The 20176-nt window shown below is 52.8% G+C and overlaps 1 protein-coding gene across 1 annotated transcript in view; it reads right to left on the bottom strand.

Moving 5' to 3' along the window:
- Positions 1-3970: 3970 nt before the first annotated feature.
- The window catches only part of MAMLD1 (mastermind like domain containing 1), a 61941-nt gene continuing 45735 nt past the window's right edge, over positions 3971-20176 (bottom strand). The window contains exons 4-6 of the mRNA XM_064277714.1: positions 13861-14104; positions 6258-6342; positions 3971-4052 (exon numbers count right to left, since the gene is read on the bottom strand). Coding sequence (XP_064133784.1) covers positions 6302-6342; positions 13861-14104 — 285 coding nt within the window. The 3' untranslated portion in view covers positions 3971-4052; positions 6258-6301. The remainder of the gene's footprint in view (positions 4053-6257; positions 6343-13860; positions 14105-20176) is intronic.

Raw genomic sequence — 20176 nt, 5'->3', positions numbered from 1 at the left:
TGGTGAGGCTGGCTCCTAGGGAGGCTTCTGGAGAATGTGCTGCCTGTAAGGGACAGGGAGGAACAGAGGCCAAGAGTGTGACAGGGAGTGACAGCCGGACCTGTGCAGGACGCAGCAGGGCCTGTGTGAGCAGGAGGGCTGAGGGCCGGGGCTTTTGGCTAAAGACTGGTTCCATGACCCCTCTGCCCGCTGGACTGGGGAGGCCTGCTTTTGTCCCTGTCCCGCTTCCCCTGAGCCACAGACACTGAGTGTTGTGTGTGTGTGTGTGTGTGTGGAGGGGGTGCTCTCAGAGCATGTTTAGGCTCTGCGGGAGGTGAGAGGCCTGCCTCAGTGCCCCGTGCCTGCCTTTCTCAGCCCCCTGCGGTGAGCCTCCTGCCAGCCTGGAGGAGTGAGCGTATGAACTTCCTCAGCCAGCCAGAGATAAATGTGATGCGCCCGATTTTGACTATATCCACTCCCAACTCTTGCTTCAGCTGTGCTCTTACAGCACATGGGGGAAGGGAGTCCCAAGCAAATTTCTGTCTATCTTTTAGGACTTGTGGTTCCATCTGCAAGCCCCTGCCACCTGCCCACCACATCCAGGCCACCTTGTGGGAGCACCATGGGTCCTCGCTGCCCCAGAGCACTTGAGCTTGAGGCTGCGGGGTGTCAAAGACTTAGGGTCTGCTCCAGCATCAGGCTCGATCGACCATAAGTCACATGCCCATGAAGCCCTGTGGAAGCTACTTTCTTGCTGGGAGGGCGTGGGGTATGAAGGTGAAGTGCACAGCTGTCCCTGTTGTCCTGGTCCCATTTAAACTGGGAACAACCAGGAGCAAACCCATTTGCGGCAAATGCTGGAGGCGAGGGGAGGAGACTAGACAGTGGTGGGACCTCCAAGTCTGCTAGGACTGGGTGGCAAGGGACCCCATGGGGGCGGGACTCCATGGAGGGCGAGGGGTTGTAGGGAAAATTGCAGTCTGGAGTAGCAATGCCCCAGCCACTAGCAGTCCTGGACTTGAAGACAAGTCCTGGGGACTTGGGTCCTGCTCCTGCACCTGTCTCCCCCACACCTAGAGTGCCCTGAGCTCTCCTAGTCCTACCACTCACAATGAGCAGGGCTGGGTTTAGTCTGGGGCTTTGGGCCAGTGGCAGCAGGAAGGGAGGTGGTGAGAGGAAGACCCTCCTGTCCTGTTGCGGTGTACCACAGGGGGGTGGCACTCAGCTGCCTGGTGGCTTCCCCAGGCTCTCGTTGGTTATCTTTGTGAAGTGAGTGACCTCATTTTCCTGTGCAGCAAACATGTCATCTCCCCAGCCCCCTCCCCCAGCCACCCTCTGGCACAGGAGAAGATGGACCTTTAATTGGCTCTGCCACCCTCTCAGTAGAGCCGCACTCCTGTGGCTCATTGTGTTATTGCCTCCGATTCCAGGAACACACACAGGTATCAAGTTGCCCAAGTCATGAGCAGCATTGTGTCAGGATCAATTCTCACTCCACTGTCAAGGTGGCAGAGTCTGGGTAAGAAGGGCAGGTGTGGTCTGCCCAAGGGGCAGAGGATGGATGGTGTGGAGAATCTATCCTGGGCAAGTATCTGTCCCTCTGCACCACCCCGTCCCCCAGCACACAGCTACCTCTGTGGCCTCCGGTGCCCTCTGTTACTTCCTCTGTAAAGTGACTGAGCTTTTCTGCCGTGATGCTAAATGGCTTCAGCACAAGCGACAGAAACACATTGCTCCGTTCCCCTCAGTGCAGTCTTTTTGAGACGCATAAGACTTGGAGTAGCCTTCAAAGAACCCAGGGCCAGCAGGCTTAGCAGACTCGGGCTTGCAGGTACTGGGTGTGCCCTCGACAAATGAAACCATTGAGGCACTTTTCTCTTGGCTGTTTATTACAGAACGAAGGAAAAACGCACTGGCTTTAAACAGATGCCAGATTTCAAATGTAAAGCCGAACACAACATGGCAATTAAAATGCGATTACACAAGGTCAGGACACCGAGAAAGGCTTACAGGACAGTGGCTGTGGGGTTTCCATAACAGACACTTAAATATATATGACAATAATTGCAGATAGAAACTGTCAAAGACAAACCCCAAAACAACTATTAATGTTTACAGACTTTTTCCCCCCAAACCACAGTCTTACAGCAAAACAAATACTGAAAGGCCGTAAACCAGGGACATTGAACGTTTGCCAACAAAGGCACACCTGCAGACGTGCCAGCCACAGGGTTTTCTCTCGTCTGAGTGATAAAGGGGGACTGCTCAGACAGCTCTCAGCTCACCCACTAGCTCTTCATGGGCTTGCTTCCCAAATCAAAAGAACTTTCCAGTCTCCTGGTAAATTTCTTCTGGGGGGCCCTTAGGGTCACACAGCTTCTGCCGGAATATACTCATCAGGTAAAGTGTCGGGGAGACAGAAAGGTTCGCAAAAGAGATCAAGAATCACAGCAAGGGATAGAATTTTAGCAAAAATGGAAATAAAGGGCCAAGTGGTTTTCTATTTGGCATTTGTAACTTTGCACAACAGCTCTTGGTCACATCCACATCTCCCACGGCAGAACCAGAAGCGCCTCAGCCTTCTGGCTCAACAAGGTATCACTGGAGCTAACAGGACAGTCTGCATGTTTGTAACAATGTGTAATAAACACAAAAAAATGATATATAATAAACACAACTCTACTGAAACGAAAACAATGCCGTCACTTTATTTACAAAGTCACAAAACGAAGTATAAATACTTCTGTCATTAATGTTTAGGAAAACAATTTACAAAATTTTCAACTATGTACAGGTAGCTTGAAAAATCACCAGCTTTTCATTTTGTCACAGGTACAGAGAGGGGTGGACGTGGGCTGAGGCCACTCCAACTGTAAGGAGAAAACAACGGTGGCTGATTTGGGCCACTTGTGAATTTGCTATGGAGTCATGTCATTCCCAGGGTGACATCACTCACCGTGGGGCTTTCCGTGGGGGTCCTGTGGAGACTTAAAGCTTCCTGGCATCCTGGATGGACTGGCCACCGTTCTGGGCTGTGGCATTTTGGGCAGCAGCATTCTGCTCCAAAATGTCATCGATCAGCCTCAGGTTGCACACCCAGTCCGCGTCTGGGCTCGAGCTGGGGCCTTTCAGGAGGGCTTCAATGAAATCCACCTCACTGCAGTCAGGGGGCGAGATCAGATTGTTTAGTGGGAGCTGGGGCACCAAATTGTAGGGTGGCAGCTCAGAAGGGGGGCCTGTTCTGTTGGATGGACCTGGTGACTGGCTGGCAGCAATGGCAGAGGCAGCAGCAGTAGCAGCAGCAGCAGTCACATAGCTCGGTGGCTCAACGCCCTGGATGGGACTCATGGGACTGAAGCTGGCCAGGCCCTGCTGAAGGGACTTGGTGGCGCTCAGCACTGGCACAGGGCCCCGCACCGGGCTCTGCCTGAGGCTTTGGCTGGCCAGCAGGTTGAAGTTGCGGTTGGCCAGAGCAGCATCCCGCTTCCGGCTAGGTGGGCCCCCTGAGGCCATCTGCTTGTGCAGCACAACTGTCTGCTGGGGTGGGAATGCCGGGGCAACCAGAGGCGCTGTAATGGGTACCTTGGCGAAGATGGAATTGCTACCAAAATGCTGCTGAATGCTATTATCTACATGGCTTGGAGCTGGCCCCCTTGAGACCGCTGCAGTCCCAGCTGCTGCCACCATCGCCCACGGGGCATTGTTGAACACATTGGGCATTCTTGGCACACTAGGATGTTGGCGCTGGTGGGGGCTCAGGGGCTGGATGCCCAGGGGGCTGGGACGGAAGCCGGGCAGGGGCACTCCTGGGGGAGATGCCCTGGGACTCTGTGCATGCTGGCCAGACCTCGGGGGCAGGGGACACTGGGGGCCGGAGTTGAAGATTGCTGGCTGCTTGCGGGGATTCAGCGAGGTCACGTCTAGGGCGCTGTGGTGGGGGGGCCTGGTGGGAGGGGTCGTTCCTGAATTCAGATTGCTCGGAAGGAGCCGGGTTCTGGATGGTGTCAGGGGCTGGCTGGGGTGGGGGCTTGCCTTGGTCCGGCTGCACTTGCAGGTGACTAGTTCTTGGACGGCTATAGAGAGAAGTGGGCTCAGTTACAAAGGCACCCTCGACTTGGGTGGCAGTGGCTGGAGGAGAGCTACTGATCTTCACCCCCATCCTCACCACCTTTGCTCCTAGGGACACAGCCCCTGTGCCTGACTCCCCGAGATGCCCCTGCCTGACCCCCTACACCTGTCAGAGCACATCATGGTGGGCTGACATGCCAGCTTAGTCATCTGCCTTTCCAACTTGATGGTAAGCTCCAGCAGGCCAGCGTCTGTGCTCAGCACTCTCTCCAGGGCCTGGCCCCGCTCGCCCCTCTACTGGACCTGTGCAATGGAAGGAAGGAAGGAAGGGAGGGAGGGAGGGAGGGAGGGAGGGAGGGAGGAAGGAAGGAGAGGGAGCAGGGAGCACTGCCAGTGAGGCCTTCCCCCAGGGCTCAGGTCTGTTCAGCCTCACAGTCTCAGGAGGTGTGGCTTCCTCAGCCCCTCCACCAGCAGGGAGCCTGTTGCGGGTGAGCAAGGGAGGACAGAGGGAGCACAGTACTCTGTTCATCTCCAGGCTCCGCCAGCCTGTTCTGGGGCTTAGAAAGTGTTATTGGCTTGGCCTGCACTGGAGTTCCTGTCTAAACAAGCATGAGTGGACATCCTGGCCTCCCTGCAGAAGATGCCATGAGGGCGGACGTTGGCGACTGCCGTTGCACAGCGCCATCAGTGTCCCTCCTAAAGAGCTGACCAGGACCTTGTGAGCGCCCTGCTTCTGGGTGAGGAAACAGAGACAGGTAGCAGCCTGCGTTTGCCTGAGGCCAGGTAGGAGGCAGTGGAGAGAGGATGCAAGCCCTGGTCTATCTTCCCCTGAGGCCACCCGCCTCCCTACAACTGGGTTCTTCTCTGCTAACAGTGCCTGGATTTATTTATTATCATGGCAGCGTCCCTGTTGTCAACTAGGCCAGAATCTCGCTCACAAGGTGACCCCTGCAACTCGTCCATGAGAATTCCTCGTGGAACTCTGCCAGGCTGGTTCCAGGCCCAAATGGACAGGGGTTCCTACATGACCATAAAGGAGCAACGGCTACAAGAAAGATGCTGACCACCTGCCTTCCCCCATCTTGGCATTTTGGAGGTGTTGGCAGTGACCAGCCTCCCCTCACCCCCAGACTAGTGCTGAGTGCTCCCATGAGTGCTCTTGGTCTGGTCCAATCGAACTCCACCAGAGTGTACTGATGGCTTGGCATACGTCTCCCTGGCTAGTCCGTGAGCTCCCCAGGTAGGGCCACGCCTGGGTTTGTGGCTCTCCAGCTAGTAAAGGTTGATTACACTGAGAGCTGCCATGGGCGACCCCAGCAGAGGCAGAATTGGCCTAGTCCCTTTTCATCCCACACACCTGAGAGATGACCCAGGAGCCCATGAGAAACGGAAGGTCACCCCAGTAATGGGTGAGTGTGTGTGTGGGTGGGGGCAGGAGTGGAGCCCTGGGGGCATGGCACCCCCAGGTGATTCTAATACACGCTTTTCTCCTATTTGGAGCAATGACTTTAAGGGACCTGTTGTTAGTCAGCTCTGACTCCTGGAGACCCCATGTACAACAGAATGAGATGTTGCCTGGTACTGAGCCATCCTCACGATCTTTGGTATGTTCGAGTCCATCATTGCAGCCACTGTGTATTTTGAGTGTCATCCAACCGTGGGGGCTCATCTTCCCCCACTATATTGGACAATGCTTTGTCATGATCTATATAGGGTTCTCATTGGCTAATTTTTGGAAGCAGATCACCAGGTCTTTCTTCCTTGTCTGTCTGAGTCCGGAAGCTCTGGTGAAACCTGTCCACAGTGGCTGACCCTGCTGGTAGTTGAAATACCGGTGGCATGGCTTCCAGCATCATAGCAACATGTGAGCCTCCACGGTTCGACACACTGACAGATGGGTGGTGACTAAGGGGTCTGACTCTGTTTGATCAATCTCTTGAATGAAAGTGATTCCTGAGTCATTAAGATCTGGCCTTCAATTGGGATCTGACTTAAGCACTCGGGAAGGGATGAACAGCTTTCTATGTGAGTTCCAACCCCAGTGCTATTTAGCTGGAGGTTGAACTGACACTCGGACCTGCCCCTCTCCTTCAGTGCATCGAGACATCCCAATATGAACCACTTACTCTGACGTGAATTCTTGCCTCACTCCCACACATAACGCACCCCCCTTGCGTGCCCTTTTAGAAACATTGACCTTCACTGCTTACCTTGAAACTGACTCATCTGTTGGGCTATATATGCACTCCGCTGTTCAGGGGTCATTGCCGTAAGACCTGCTCTCTGATTCTCTGGCTAAACAGAAAATGAAAAAGCCATGTTAGGTAACAGTTACCACGTACTATTAGCCTTGGGATCGCTGTGTGGGGACCCAGGACTTGGCTTTGGTGGAGCAGAAAGCATGAGTGAACGCACCAACACACACTCGCATGCAGGCCCCGCCCTCCCAAGCAAAAGTCCACAGGTATAAATAAAAGTAGGCGTCTACACTTGGGTTCAAAAAACCAACTGCAACAGCATAGGATGGGGAAAGAGGAGACAGAGCTTCATAGCGAGAGTGCAGAGAAAAAAGATTTAGGCCTTTTGGATGTCCATCTGCTCAGGATGGGTCAGCAGTGAGATGTGGTCACCAAGATAGCAAATGTCACATAAGGTTGCATTAATAGAAGCAGAGTATGTAGAAGGAGGGAGGTGACAGTCCTATGCTACTCTGCCTTGGCCAGACCATGCCCACAGTGCTGATGGGAGTCTGGGCATGCCAGTCTCAGGCAGTAGTCCCAGACCAGCTGGCTGCATTGGGAGACGATAAGCAACCAGGGCGGGGACTTGACTCCCAACCACCCAGGTGCAGACTGGCCGAACATGCAGAGGATGCTGGGCTGGGGCCAAGCTAACTCTGGGCAATCTGGCGGTGGATGTCCAGCCTCTGTAGGGCTCTTGGGGAAAGGGCTGAAGTGTGTTCCTGGTGATTCTGGCATGAATGGCAGACGATCCCACAGTCAGATGGCGCATTGTCCCACACCAGGAGTAGCCAAACCCTCACGCCAACTTCCTTTCATCCTCCTGACTGACTGGAGCAGGGGCAAATGGGACGAGCTTCCTGTCTGCAGTCTCAAAGCCAGCCAGGCGGGCGGGTGGAGGAGCCAAGCCCAGGCCGCCGTGAGTCGGCTGAGGGAGGGGGACCAGGGAAGGGCATGGCCGGGAGAGAATCTCATGGAGGCCCCAAGGCCTGAGGGAAACCTTCAGAGCCAGGATGTGCCTGGGACAGGGTTGGACTCCCAGTCCAGTGCTCACAGCCTCACAGCATCTCTGCCCGCCTGGGGCCATCCCAAGAAGCCTGCTTGCTAGTGTGCCCGTGACCCAGGCAGCTCTGTCAGGCAGCGTACCCCCGTACCAGCTCTCTGGCTGGAGTTACCTCAGATGCCAGAATACGTGAAGACAAGAGCCTGCAAAATGGGCCGCCCCGGCAGGGCTCCTTTCCAGCCAGCAGGACTGGTGTGGGAGGGGTGGGGCGGCAGGGGCCTGGCAGCTGTCCCGGCCCCAGTTCCTGCCAAGGCAGAGGGGACAAACACAGGCCACTGGGAGGACTACAACAGCAGTGAGTTCACCAGACCTGGGGTTACTTTCCATCCCGCCCGTAGCCTGCTTCCTGTCCTTATTCTGCTCCCCCCACCCCCGCACTGGGGCTGCTGGGATGTGGGTGGTGGACCTGGGAGCTGCCTTCATGAGAGCTCACTGTACTGAACACTTGGCATTGATGATGTCCCTTCATCCTTTGAGGTGGGTATTGCTGGCATCCCAGCATTACCCATGATGGGTCACACCACCTGCCCAAGGCCACACCACCATGGGGAAGTGGAGGGACACTAGGTGCTGCTGAGATGCTCAGGGTGGATGGACCACCTCCCTGGGGTGGGCATACAGAGACAGCCCTTCCACCTCGACCCAGCCCCTTCACTTCTGTTCTTCCCCTCGACCCTCACACCAGCCCAGTGAGGGTAGGGCAGAAGACTGAAGGTCCCCAGCTTACTGATATGACAGCTGAGGCTCACAGAGCTTACACAACTTGCTTAAAGTCACATGGCTAGGCACCGCCATGTCTTCTACTTCCAGGCCCAGGGCTTCCACCATGCCAGCCGGCTACTTCTGGGGACCAGTTCCATGGGGCCTGCTAGTTTTACACTGACTCTGCCTCCAGCCCCACTGGCTGCCCATTCATTTTAGCAAATAACACAGTTGTAAGGGGTGGGTGGTGGTGGAAGGCTCGAGAGTGTGACTCAAGAGAAAGCTGAGGAAGGGCAGGAAAGTCCAACAGGAAGCATGTGGGGAGAAAAGACAACCCCACCCAAGGCCGCTTGGGGCAGGATTCCCATGGTGGAGGGAACACGCTTCTCAACAGTGCAAGTGTTCATCCCAGGAAGAAATGGAATCCACAGCATCCGAAACTGAAGGGACAGTCTGGTTGGCAGCATCGTGACAAAAACTCCCAAGTCCAAACAGTACCATCGCCCCCTAGCCTGCGGGCAGTGGTGGCCAGGCCTGCAGGCCCTAGGGTCCCCGGGGTGCTGCCACCGTCCAGCTGGGACCTCCCTGGCCTCTTCGCCCCAGGGGCCGTCCAGGGCCACAGCCAGGCCTCTGCTTTGCCTGGTCTTGCAGTCCTGGGCACTCTCTGCAGCCGTCCCGAAAAGGTGCTTCCTTTGTTTTGCAGCCAGAGGCTCCATCCTTTGTTCTGAATCAATGTGCTCCAAAGATAAGCCCCAAGAAAACAGTTGTTGCCTTTTGACACTGACAATTCGAATCGTTGGAAAATGGAGAAAACAGGAAATGACCAATGTTTTCAGTGACCAGGAGGAAACAGTGACTGAAAGTGGCTGCTTGGTGATGGGCCACTCGCTCTCAGCCCCTCTCCTGAAGGATGGCCCAGGCAAAGTGTGGCTTTCTATCTGCCCGGTTAAGGGGGAGGTCCTCACGTGACTCTTCCTTCTGGGACTGCAATTGTCATGGCACCGTGTCTTGTCGTGCCAGGTGGCGCTGACAATAATGGGGCAGCATCGAGGGGGCCCCATGGTGGCCACCATTATGGGCCTGGGACTGGATCCAGCAGGAGGTCTCCTGGAGAAGTAGTTAAGGGCCCAGGCTCTTCTCCTGCTGCCCTCTCTAAGCCCCATGAAGGGCCCTGTTCACAGATGGGCCCCAGGCAGGTCCAAGGGCTGCCTTTCTGCCAGCTTCTCACAGACACCCAGGAAACTGTAAAGCCCCTGCCTGTCTCTGGGGGCTGGTAGAAGGACTAATGCCAGCCTAAACCCTCCCCCTGCCAAGAAGCCTCTGCCTATGGGCACAGCGGTGCGCAATACATGGCCCAGCCACCAGCTCAGCATCCCTCCTCAGTCACCACCTGCTCCTATCTCCTGCCAGTCCCCAGTGCCATCACCTGGGTGCCTCCCCTTTATCACCACAGAAGAGGAATAGCCTCGTTCTTGATTCCATCACTTGGGCAAAGGGACTGTCTAGCTGCAAGGGACTGGCGGGGGAGAGGCAGCGGATCAGCAGAAGGGCAGGGAGGTAATCAGCAGGCCTCACAGACAGATACCCACAAGAGGTTCCCAGGAAGGGAGCATCCGACTGTGATGCTCAGATGAAAAACGCTTCTGTGGGAAGGCAGGGAAGGGATCCAAAGCCTGATTTTGTAAAGCACTTTTAGGGAGGAGGAAGAGACAGAGGAAGGGGAGGGAGGAGAACGAAGGGGAGGAAGGGGAGAATGAAGGGAATGAGGGGGAGGAGAAAGGGGATGAAGAGGGAGGGGGAGGATGAGGGGAGAAAGGAGGAGGGAGAAGGAAGGGGGGAAGGGGGAGGAGGAAGGGCAAGTGGAGGAGGAAGGAGAGGTGGGAGAGGAAGAGGGAAGGGAGGAGGAAGAGAATGAAGGGGATGAGGAGGAGGAGAAAGGGGATGAAGGAAGAGGGGGAAGGGAGAGAAGAGGAGGGGAGGAGAAGGAGAAGGGAGGAGGAGAAGGGAGGGAGAGAGGGCGATTGCTTTTTCTACCACTCGGGAAGTCCTGTCTCAGGGTGCTCCCATGCAGAGCCAGCCTGCACCACAGCAGAAGGCACTCAGCTATGAGTCCCAAAGGTTAATGAGCTCAAGTGTGGCTGTGTTTGTTTGTTAGCCCACAAGAGAAGGCACCTTCTTTTGTAGTTTTTGCCAAAGACACCAGACTTGGAAAGAGCCACCCACCCTTCTGGCTTCTTTGAAATGATAGGCAGACGGCCTAGTGCATGGGGCACACACACTCAAGACCTGAATGCTGGCGGTTCCCGTACCACGATGGGTGGGACTACTGGGGCCGAGGGACTCTGGTTGGTGTGGTCCATGAATGGAGGGAGACAGAGGCCCTGTCACCAGAGCCCTGTGCAAAGCTTTTCCCCCAGTGCCCTTCAGAAACCACTCCAGGGAGAAGCTGACTCCAGGGCCCTTCCAGGATCCCAGGAGGAAGCCAGAACTGAGCACAAGGCTGGAATTCCTCTTTGGGGTTGGCCTTCCAAGACCATTTATTTTCCTTCTCCATTCAACAACTTTTTATAAGGCTCGGTGCTGGGCTCTGAGGGGGTGGCAAAGAAGACCCAGGCTGATCCCTGCTGTCGAGGTGCTCACAGGCCAGAGGGCGTCCCTGCACCCCAACACCTCTCAGATCAATGCCCTAAGAGAGGCAAAGGGGTGCTGTGGAGGGGACATCGTTCTCTTCAGGGAGGTCAATTCCTCTGCCTCGGAAGGAGGGTGTGAGTTTTGGAGATAGATAGTCCAAAGGCAGGGCAAGTGCCTGGTTTCCAAGGCGACTGTTCTGGAGGAGACAAGATTCCTTTGGATGGTTGAGTGCTAAAATGGCTGGCATAAGAAGTTGCTCTGGTGGCTTTAGAGTCACACTGTATACTGCCCAGGTGATGCGGGTAAAGCCAAAAGGAACTCTTATGGGTAGGATGTGGGGTGGGCAGAAGAAATGTGCCTTCCCATCACCCCACCAGGAATACCTGCAGCCATTGGATTCCAGAAGGCACTGACAGGAGGTGGGAAGGCTGGGGATCCTGGCTCCATGGAGCCCTGAGGACAGAACCAGGGCTAAGGAGGAGGAGTTGCAGGGGGGCAGACTTCAGCTCAATCCAAGGAAGCTCTTTCTAATAAAAACATGTGTTCAAAGATGAAAGAGGCTGCCTGGGGAAGGGGTGAGCTCTCTGTCACCACAGATATGCAACCACAGGATATTTGGCAGGAGTGTCATAGAGGGGGCTTCCTATAAATGCATGGCAGGCAAGAGTCAGCGAAATCCTTGGCCCCTCTTAACTCTAAGAGACTGTGACTCAGTTTCTCTAGAATGTCTCCAGGGGAAGCATGACAACGGTGAGTGATGAGTGTGCTGTCAAGCCACTTCTCCTTCCCAGGGACTGCTGGGGCCAAGATCTGGGGTGGGGCTTACTGAGCACCTGCCCTTGGCATTGCCTTAGCTCAGTGTTTTTCCGTGCTCATTGATCCTGAACCTATCAACCCAAGTACAGGATGGGAGGATGGGGATGACTGGGCAGCCCCATCAGTCAGTTCATCACCCTTCAGGTGACAATCATTTATGGTAGGCCTGTTGTGGTGTAGGCACTGTCCCAGGCACGGGGATATCACTGTGCCATCTCTACTCTCATGGAACTTAAAACCAAGGGGGAAGCCCACAGATACGGCAAATCACCAGAGATCATTTCAGACAGTGATGTGTGTTTTCGAGAAAACAGAACTGGCTGAAGGGCTCAAGCATGGGCAGGCAATGGCAGACACGTTGGGTCAGTGCGTGGGGCCCTGAGGATGAACTGATAGCTGCCACATCGTTCTAGAAGTTGGGCAAAACCTGGGGCCACACCGGCCTGCTGGGGGCTTCCTTTGGCCCTTGGGCCCTGGCCCAGGAGTTGGGGACCTACCTCCTGGTAACATGGCTGCCTATGGGCCTGAGCTAACCTGGAGCTGCCACTGGGGGCTTCACTAAATAAAGCGCCATCAAAACCAATGGCTGAGGGAGATATTGCTGAAGGGGCACTGAGTTTCCGTCTGAGGCGATGAAACACTTCGGTGGTGATGGTTGCACAACTTGATGAGCATAAGCAATGTCACTGAATTGGACGCTTACAGATGGTTGAAGTGGCAAACGTTTTGTGATCTATATTTTACCACAATACATTTTTAAAAAACACCACCACCACAACTAAAACAAATGGCCGAGATCCCTAGGTCATCTTTTTTTTCGCCCTGCGAGGTCTGTCTTTCCACTTGACCTACAACTGTGTAAACTCCATTCCGACTCCTCCTCAGGCTTGGTGGTTTTGGGGCTGGCTGGTTCCGGAAGGGCTTGGTTGAAATGCTGGGAATGATCCCTGGGCAGAGGAAACCTGTGTCCTTCCAGCTAGCCTCTCTTCTTCCCTGTGCCTGAATCATCGGCTGGGCTGGTGAGGTGCAGCGAGGCTGAGGGGGAGCCTTTTGACAATGTGGGGCCTGCCCCCTAGCCCCCGGGGAGGGCCCGACTTCCACAGTTGCCGAGAGCAGTTAAGGGGGTGCGAGGTGACTTGGGAAGAGTGAGAATCAGGTGGGAAATCAAAATTCTTGAGCCAAGCTAGCTGGGATCCCCTCACTTGTGGCTTCTGAAGGCAAGGCAGGGCCAGGCAAGGCAGACCGGGGTGCAAACAGCAACATTTGGAGTGGGCGACTTCCCTGGCCGTTTGCTCATTCTGCCTCTCTGGACGCTTGGTGCAGAAGAGTGAACAGCTGAAGAGTGCGAGGGCATTCCAGGAGCACACAGAGAAGGGGAAAAAAAGAGCGAGGGAGGGAAAAATCAATAGCCTTCCAACGCAAGCGGCGGCTGAGGCAGCCAGGATGAAAGGACGCGGCTGAATTTCCATTAAAGGCCCGAATCCTGGGAGGCCCTTTCAGTTTGACAGCTATCTTCTGATCACTATCACTGAGAAAATGTTCACTTCTCCAGGTTTCTCAGCACACAGGGGCTGACATCCTGTGCATACTAACATGTCAGGCGTCAGAACAGCACTCCACCATCCAAGGGCAGGCCTCTGCTAAGGCCGGCTCGGACTGGCCACCCCCATCTTGCTCTCGTAAGCACTTGTGTGGCCCTTTGGGGCAAGTCATGCCATCCCTTCTAGACTCCGGGCACTCAAGGATGATCCGAACACCCCACCATCTTGGACAGGCTTGGTGTGTGCTCCTTCTGCCTGCCGTCCCGGGCTGCCAGACCTCCAGGGGGACAACCCAACTTTCCACTTCCATGGGGCTCAAGTCCTGGGTAAGGTCAAAGACAGCGAAGCAGGGGCCACATCAGCTCGCTGGCACCAGAGGCCCTTCCCAAGCAGCCACTAGGCATGGAGCAGGTGGGCACTGGGAGGGGGCTGGAGGTGCAGAAGCACAGCCTGACCCCGGTAAGCTCACAGTCTGGTCATAGGGTCAGACAGGCCAGTGAGGAAGTGGAATTCTGGAAGGCATACTGCAGAGGGAGCGAGCAATTGCACCGGCTGTCCCCACTCCTTTCCCTGAGGCTTGCCTTGGGTGGTCCCTTTGAGAAAGAAGGCCCAGGAGAAAGCAGAGAAGAAGCAGAGCGAGAAAGCGCTAGAACTCCCTCAGAGGTGTACAGAGCTTTACAGGTTGTCAAGGGCCTTCCTTCGGACCTGTCACCTCCTGTGTTCCTCCCAACACCCTTGTGAGGCGGGCGGGCAGGCTGAGCAGGGGACTGCGCCCCAGTTGGCAGATGAGGAAAGCGAGGCGCAAGGGGGAGTGACTTACCTGCAGCGTCGCAGCTAGGTAGCAGTGGACCAGGCACCTGCCTCCAGGCCTTCGGATCCCAGCCGCCCCAGGGCGCTGCCTCTGAGGTGCTGTGCGAGGAGGTGACTCGGGCCAGCTCATGAGCAAAGGAGCTGCCGGGCAGAAAGGGCTCACTCCCCAGCGCCTGGTAGGACGGGGGCTGCCGCCCGAGGCTGACCTGGGGGGGCCTGGCTTCCCCAAGCTTGCAGGCTTTGTCTACATGACTCTACAACAACCGATTGAACAGTCTGTCAGCGGCCTGGCCACGAGATGGTTGTGACCGATCTTGTCAACCACCTGACTGCCTAGCTCTGTTCTCTGGGTGTGATGTTTATACACACAAACTGGAGGGGGTGCTCTTAGCTTTCCTTGGATCACGGGCTTCTCAGACTCAGTTTAAAGCTATGGTCTGTCTCCACAGACTGATGCCCGGACGGTGGTGCCTTGCCCTCCCCAGCCCACCAGCATTTTGCAGACAAGTATCAGGGGTTTCTGGCCCACTTGACCCCACCCCTGGATCTCATGTTAAGAACCCCCTGTCTTGAGCCATTACCGTCTTCTTGAAAAGAGAAATCAGGCTGGTTTATCTTCAATGACTTTAACCACTGGCCATTCCTCCCTCTATCCCGCCCCACAACACTGTGCACCAACCCTAAGTTGGTGTGTATGTAGACATGCTGATGAATCTGTAAAACCAAATGGTGAGTGCAAGACCAAAACAAGCAAGTGTAACTCTCCCAACAGCCAAGTGCGCCTGAACCATATAGCCTCACTGGCCTTCACCCCTCCTGGGCCCCATGGCTTCAGGACTCAGTGTGGGTGGCACCTTGCCTTCCCAACCTGCTTCAGAAGATAAGGATTTCACCCAAGTGGAACAGATGACCCAGTTCTTTTAGCCAAAGGCAATTAAGAAAACCTCATCTTTGATTGCCATATCAGGGGAAAGCTTCAGACCTCAAATGAGCAGCTGACACAGTCCTGTCAAGAGGATGGGGAAGCTCGCCTTGATAAACGGAAGCCTTCTCTCTATGGGACACAGCGTCTTCACTCTCAGGCTGTCCTCAGAAGCCCTGAGCTGTGAGGGAACATCTGTGTCTATGACCAAACATCCCAGAGAAGAGGAAACTCTTCACCCCCGAGTTGAAGAATGTGTTCAGCACAAAGCTAAACAGTTGGAGTCAATTCGATTCATGGCAATAAACACTCACTAAGCACCTATTGTGGGCAAATCTTCAAGTAGATGCTTAGATACTTCATTTGAAATGAGAAGAAAGCCTGTCACTACTGAATTTATGGAGCACTTGCTATGTTCTAGGCTCTAATCCAAGGGATTACAATGTTTTTATCTCACCCAGTCCTTATAAACAGGTGTACGTGAGGCAAAAACTGTTATTGTTTTTATTCTACAGTTGAGGAAACAGGGGCTCAGAGAGGTTAAGTAATTTGCCCAAAGTCACACAGCTAGTTAGCAGCAGAGCAGGATGCAAAACCAGCCTTGCCTGGCTCCCAAGCCACATGTAGTTTGTCTTGGTGTGTGTGTGTTCCATCATTAGCCTGCCATATGGGAAGCTATTTTGGAAATGCAGAAGCTGTTAAAATGTGCCATTACAAAAGGTATAAGCAACGTTTTAAAGAAGGGCAGAGAAAAATTTAAGAGCAAATTATAAATACATAAGAATGGGAATACAAATATGGAAACGTGAAGACAATCTAACTTAAGAGATGATACGCCCTCAAAAAAAAAAAAAACACCTCAAAAAGGAAGATGAACTATTCTGATCCAGTGAACCCAGTGTGCTGGTGAAAAGACTTCTTGCCATTCTGACGGCACAGTCCCCAGCTGGAGAGGGCTCAGTGCCCCGCTTCCTGGGTCTTTTGATATTACAGAGCTGAGCTCCTTGACCATCTGCACCTTCATTTCTTAAAGCTCCCACTTGTCCTTGGGGCAGAAACATCACTTTCGACCAATGACAATTCTTTATGCCTGTATACCTAGCTCCTTGATAGTTTTCAACAATATTTTAAAGCCACATTGGAGTTTAAAGACCCCAAGACGGAAATATTAATTGAGTTCTTCTTACTTGCCCACTACCTGATGACGCATTCTAGAAGCAATAATGGGTTTATTTAGAGAGAAGTGAAGTTTTTGCTCAGGAATCCCTAGCAGTGTAATGTGACTTGTTGGATACTAGTGAGGGGTCAAGAAACAGGACTCTCGGCGGCATGAACACAGGCTCGAAGGGCCTCAGTGGTCCGTGAGGCAGAGAAAAACTGCAGATGGCACATGGCACCTTCTGGTGATGGAAGATACCCCTACAGCATGGGAAGTTCTGCCAGAGCTGCCATCAGGAGTGGCCAGGAGTCACTTATTCCAGTGGTGCAGAATGGCAACTGGCACTTCTCAGACCAGTGCCACCTCCAGTTAAAGATGAAATAAATAAAATAGACGGGATTCAAACTTGATTCTGCTGACTGAGAGCTTTACAGCATTTTCTCCACTTTATCTAATTAGGAAAAGAAACTGCTAAACACACACCCTTTAAGTGTGAGACCCAGCCCCCAAAGAACAGGTTGTTTTGGACGTTTCCAGTTCCAGAAGTTCCCAAACATACAGTAAGTCTAGTCCTCTCTTTGGAATCACTGGAAATCTCAGAAAACCAGTAAAACAATCATTGAAGGGCATGATTACTAGCTCTTGGGACTGGCTGGCTCTACATTATTCCAAATTTCATAGAATTAGATCATGGGGTAGGTGGTCTGATAGTGGGTGCCTGGTGTCCAATTTTGCAGAGATCACACCCACTCATTGCACGACCCTGGGCTTCCAATGACTGCCAGGTGGCTTGCTGGAACATGTTGGCCCAGGCTCCCTCTTTCTTCAAACCCCTCCCACGGCTCACCCTTGCGTAGAGACACAAATGCACCCTGCTAAGCACTGCCTGTATCGCTTTCCATCTTTTGGCTTCCCAGCCTCCTTGCAGCCAGGTTCCATGGTGCCATAAACCATTCATGGCAATTCCCTCAGGGTTCTCCAGACAGGCTGCGGCGTGTTGTCGATCTCATGTGCTTGGTTTGCCCAGCCTGGAACACTCTTTAAGTTTCCACGCCAGAAATCCCAGGAATCCTGACCACCTTTGAGGTCCAGCTCCTAGGGCTGAACATTCTGGGTTGACTGAACATTCCTGCTGGTCCAAGTCTCAGTCGCCTCGAAATCCCTCTGGTGCCCAGAAGGTGCCTGGTACAGGCAAAGGGCTCAGTAAATGCTTGCCAAGTTCAAGTGACTTTACTGTGAGCATGAAATGATGTCTCAGGCACTGGGGAGATTATAATCTGGTCAGCACCATGCTGGTCTCTTTTTAGTATCAACAGCAATGATAAACTGAGCCTGTATCCACCTTTAGCACCTTAACTCATCCTTTTTCAGTGTTGCTGGGTTTACAAAACCCACCAGCAGAATACCCACCAGCAGAATAAAAAAGAATAGAGTGGTCATAATCACACAATGAAACTGACATCATCTATTGAGCATGAAGTGTGCACACATGCCGTGGAGATTACCCCTAGTTTACAAACCAGCAGCGGCAAACAGGGGGACAGACCTGGATCTGCTTTCAGAGGCTGCACTTTTGCCCACTACGGAGTGACTAACAACCATGCCCGTCCTGGGTCTAGAAGTCCATGGGTTCCTTCTCCACACGTGGAGGGGAACAGCCAGGTGCTCCTTCGCTGCTCACATGGAAGAAAGCAGACTTGTTGCCTATTCTGCAACATCACCTTAGCTCATATGGGCTCTAGAGCAAGGAGCTGAGACTACGGCTGAGCCTCAGACTTATTCAGCTGCTTTGTGAGAAGTGGATGACTGCTCTTACTTTATGAATTATTGACTGGATTAGAATTTGGTCTCATATTCTCCACTATGGCAGTTCAGAAGGAGGTATACATGCATTCACAAGGCTATGGCGATTTACTGTAACCCTGCTGGCTTCTGGGAGCTTGCAGGTTTCTGGACTTAATCATCTCGGGAGCTCAGGCAATGAATCTTGAACTGCTGCTTTTCTTTCTCTGGTCATGCCTAACCACGTGAGAGAGGTGAGCGGAGAGAGCCCAGGAGAGGAATGTGAAGGCTTGGAGAGTGTACAGAGACTCTCAGAGCCCAGGTCCTCCATGCTGGGTTGACTTCAGACACCAGCCCCAGTTTTTCAAGTCACTAGTGAGATGAATATGCCAGGCACGAAATGTTAGCCACGTAGCCCAAAGAGTCAGTCAGGGCCATGGAAGAATCTGGATCTTTGGACAAATTGGTGAATGTCTCCACATGTCATAGGTGACAGGAGACGACTGTAAATGTCAAGTAACGTACTGGGAGAACAGGAAACTGTAATGCAAGCCAAGTCTTGGCCTCTTGCTTGCCCTTCCCTGCTTGGCTAACTGCAGATGGAACATCAATATATGACAATTATGTGTCTATTATTAACTATACAAAAAAAGGTATGCAGCTCCATTCTGAGCTTTCGTAAGTCATGGAACCGCTGAAGCTCTGTACGCAGCACCATCTGATGGAACTTTCTGTGATGATGAAGAGCCATCACAGTAGAAAGAACAGAATGTTCTACAGCGGCACTGTCCAATATGGTAGCCACGGCCACATGTGGTTATTGAGCACCTGAGATGTGGCGAGTGTGAGTGAGAAACTGAAAGTCTACTTTAATTTTAATTAATTAAAATATAAATAGCCAAGTATTGCTGCTGGCTGCAGTACTGGAGAGCACAGTTCTGTAAGCATGGCGGCTAAGGATTTGGGCTCTGGAAAAAGAGGGTCTGGGCTTGAATCGTAGATTTGCCACTTCCTAGTTATGCCACTTTGGGGAAGTTATTTAATCTTTCTGTGCCTCAGTTTCTTCATCTGTGAAAGGGGTATTGATTGTACATAATACATAGAGTGGTGGGGCTTGTGATCGAATTAACACACATGAAGGGCCTGACATGTTGCAGGTACTCTTGGAAGGTTAGTTAAAAAAACAATTAGTGCTAGTATTAATTAACAGTAATACTCCTGCCATGTATTAGCACTTTTACTATGCTCCAGGCACAGGCCTGCGGATTTCACACGGATTAGCCTGGAACTGACCATGCTGCTCTAGGGGTGGTCTGGCCAGCATGGCACAGCAGGCCTATCGCCTCTCCTATCTTTTGGTGACATGTTGTTAGTTGCCGTCGAGTTGGCTCCAATTTGTGTTGACCTTATGTATAACACAATGAAACACTGCCTGGTCCTGCACTATCTTCGTGATCATTAGTATGTCTGAGTTCATTGTCGTAGCTATTGGTAAAACAAACTAATAATAATGATAAATGATGATGCTAGTAGAGGCATTGTTGGGAACTTACTCAGCGTAAGGCACTGGGCTCAGCCCTTTCCAAGGGTTATTTCAACTAATTAATCCTCATAACAATTCTATCAGGCAGTAGTATTATGATCCTCATTGTACAGATGAGGAAACTGAGGCACAAAGAGAATAGGCAACTCGCTCAAGGTCATTCGTTAGTAAGTACCAGAGCTTGGACTAGAACCCAGGTATTGCCTGGCTTCAAAGCCCATGTTCTGGGTTCAGAGTTATCAAGTCACCCAGCTGAAATCTTTATATTGCAACAAGCAGACTGGCAGTAGAAGATTCCAGAGGGCCGCTAGGGCCCACAGCTGTGCAATGGTTGTGGGGCTGGCTACTGTGCAACCCAGGTGTCCTTTTCGTTCTACAATAACTGTATCCTAACATGAAGAGCACTCCAAGTTGGGGGATTTATGTTACGATACATGTAGTACAAGAGGGAAGCAGGGCTCACTAAAGAAATTCTGCAGAATACCAAGAAGACCTAGTGATGCAAAGGGTTAAGTGCTTGGCTGCTAACACAAAGGTTGGTGGTTCAAGCCCACCGTGGCTCTGCTGGAGAAAAGACCTGGCAAGCTGTTCCCATAAAGATTACAGCCCAGGGAGCCCTATGGGGAAATTCTACTCTGTCACATGGGGTCACTATGAGTCAAAAATTGACTCAATGGCCCACGACAAAAACAACAAAGCACCAATCCCGCCCGTTTGATGGCTCTGTTTCATGGACTTGCATTTTGTAAAAGTCAGTTTTCTTTGAGCAGGGTACCCCCTCCGGGAGCTCTGGAAGAGTCCAAACTTTTCTGGGTTTTACCTCTATAAACGTACCCAATTTAGCTTTAATGTTTCAAAGTTTAAATGTCTAGGGCTCCAGAATCAAGTTCACTTAGCTATTCCTTAGCGTTTGAATTTAA

This window comes from Loxodonta africana, chromosome X (assembly GCF_030014295.1).
Source record: "Loxodonta africana isolate mLoxAfr1 chromosome X, mLoxAfr1.hap2, whole genome shotgun sequence".
NCBI classification, from domain to species: Eukaryota; Metazoa; Chordata; class Mammalia; order Proboscidea; family Elephantidae; genus Loxodonta; species Loxodonta africana.
This window is presented reverse-complemented; position numbering and strand designations above follow the sequence as displayed.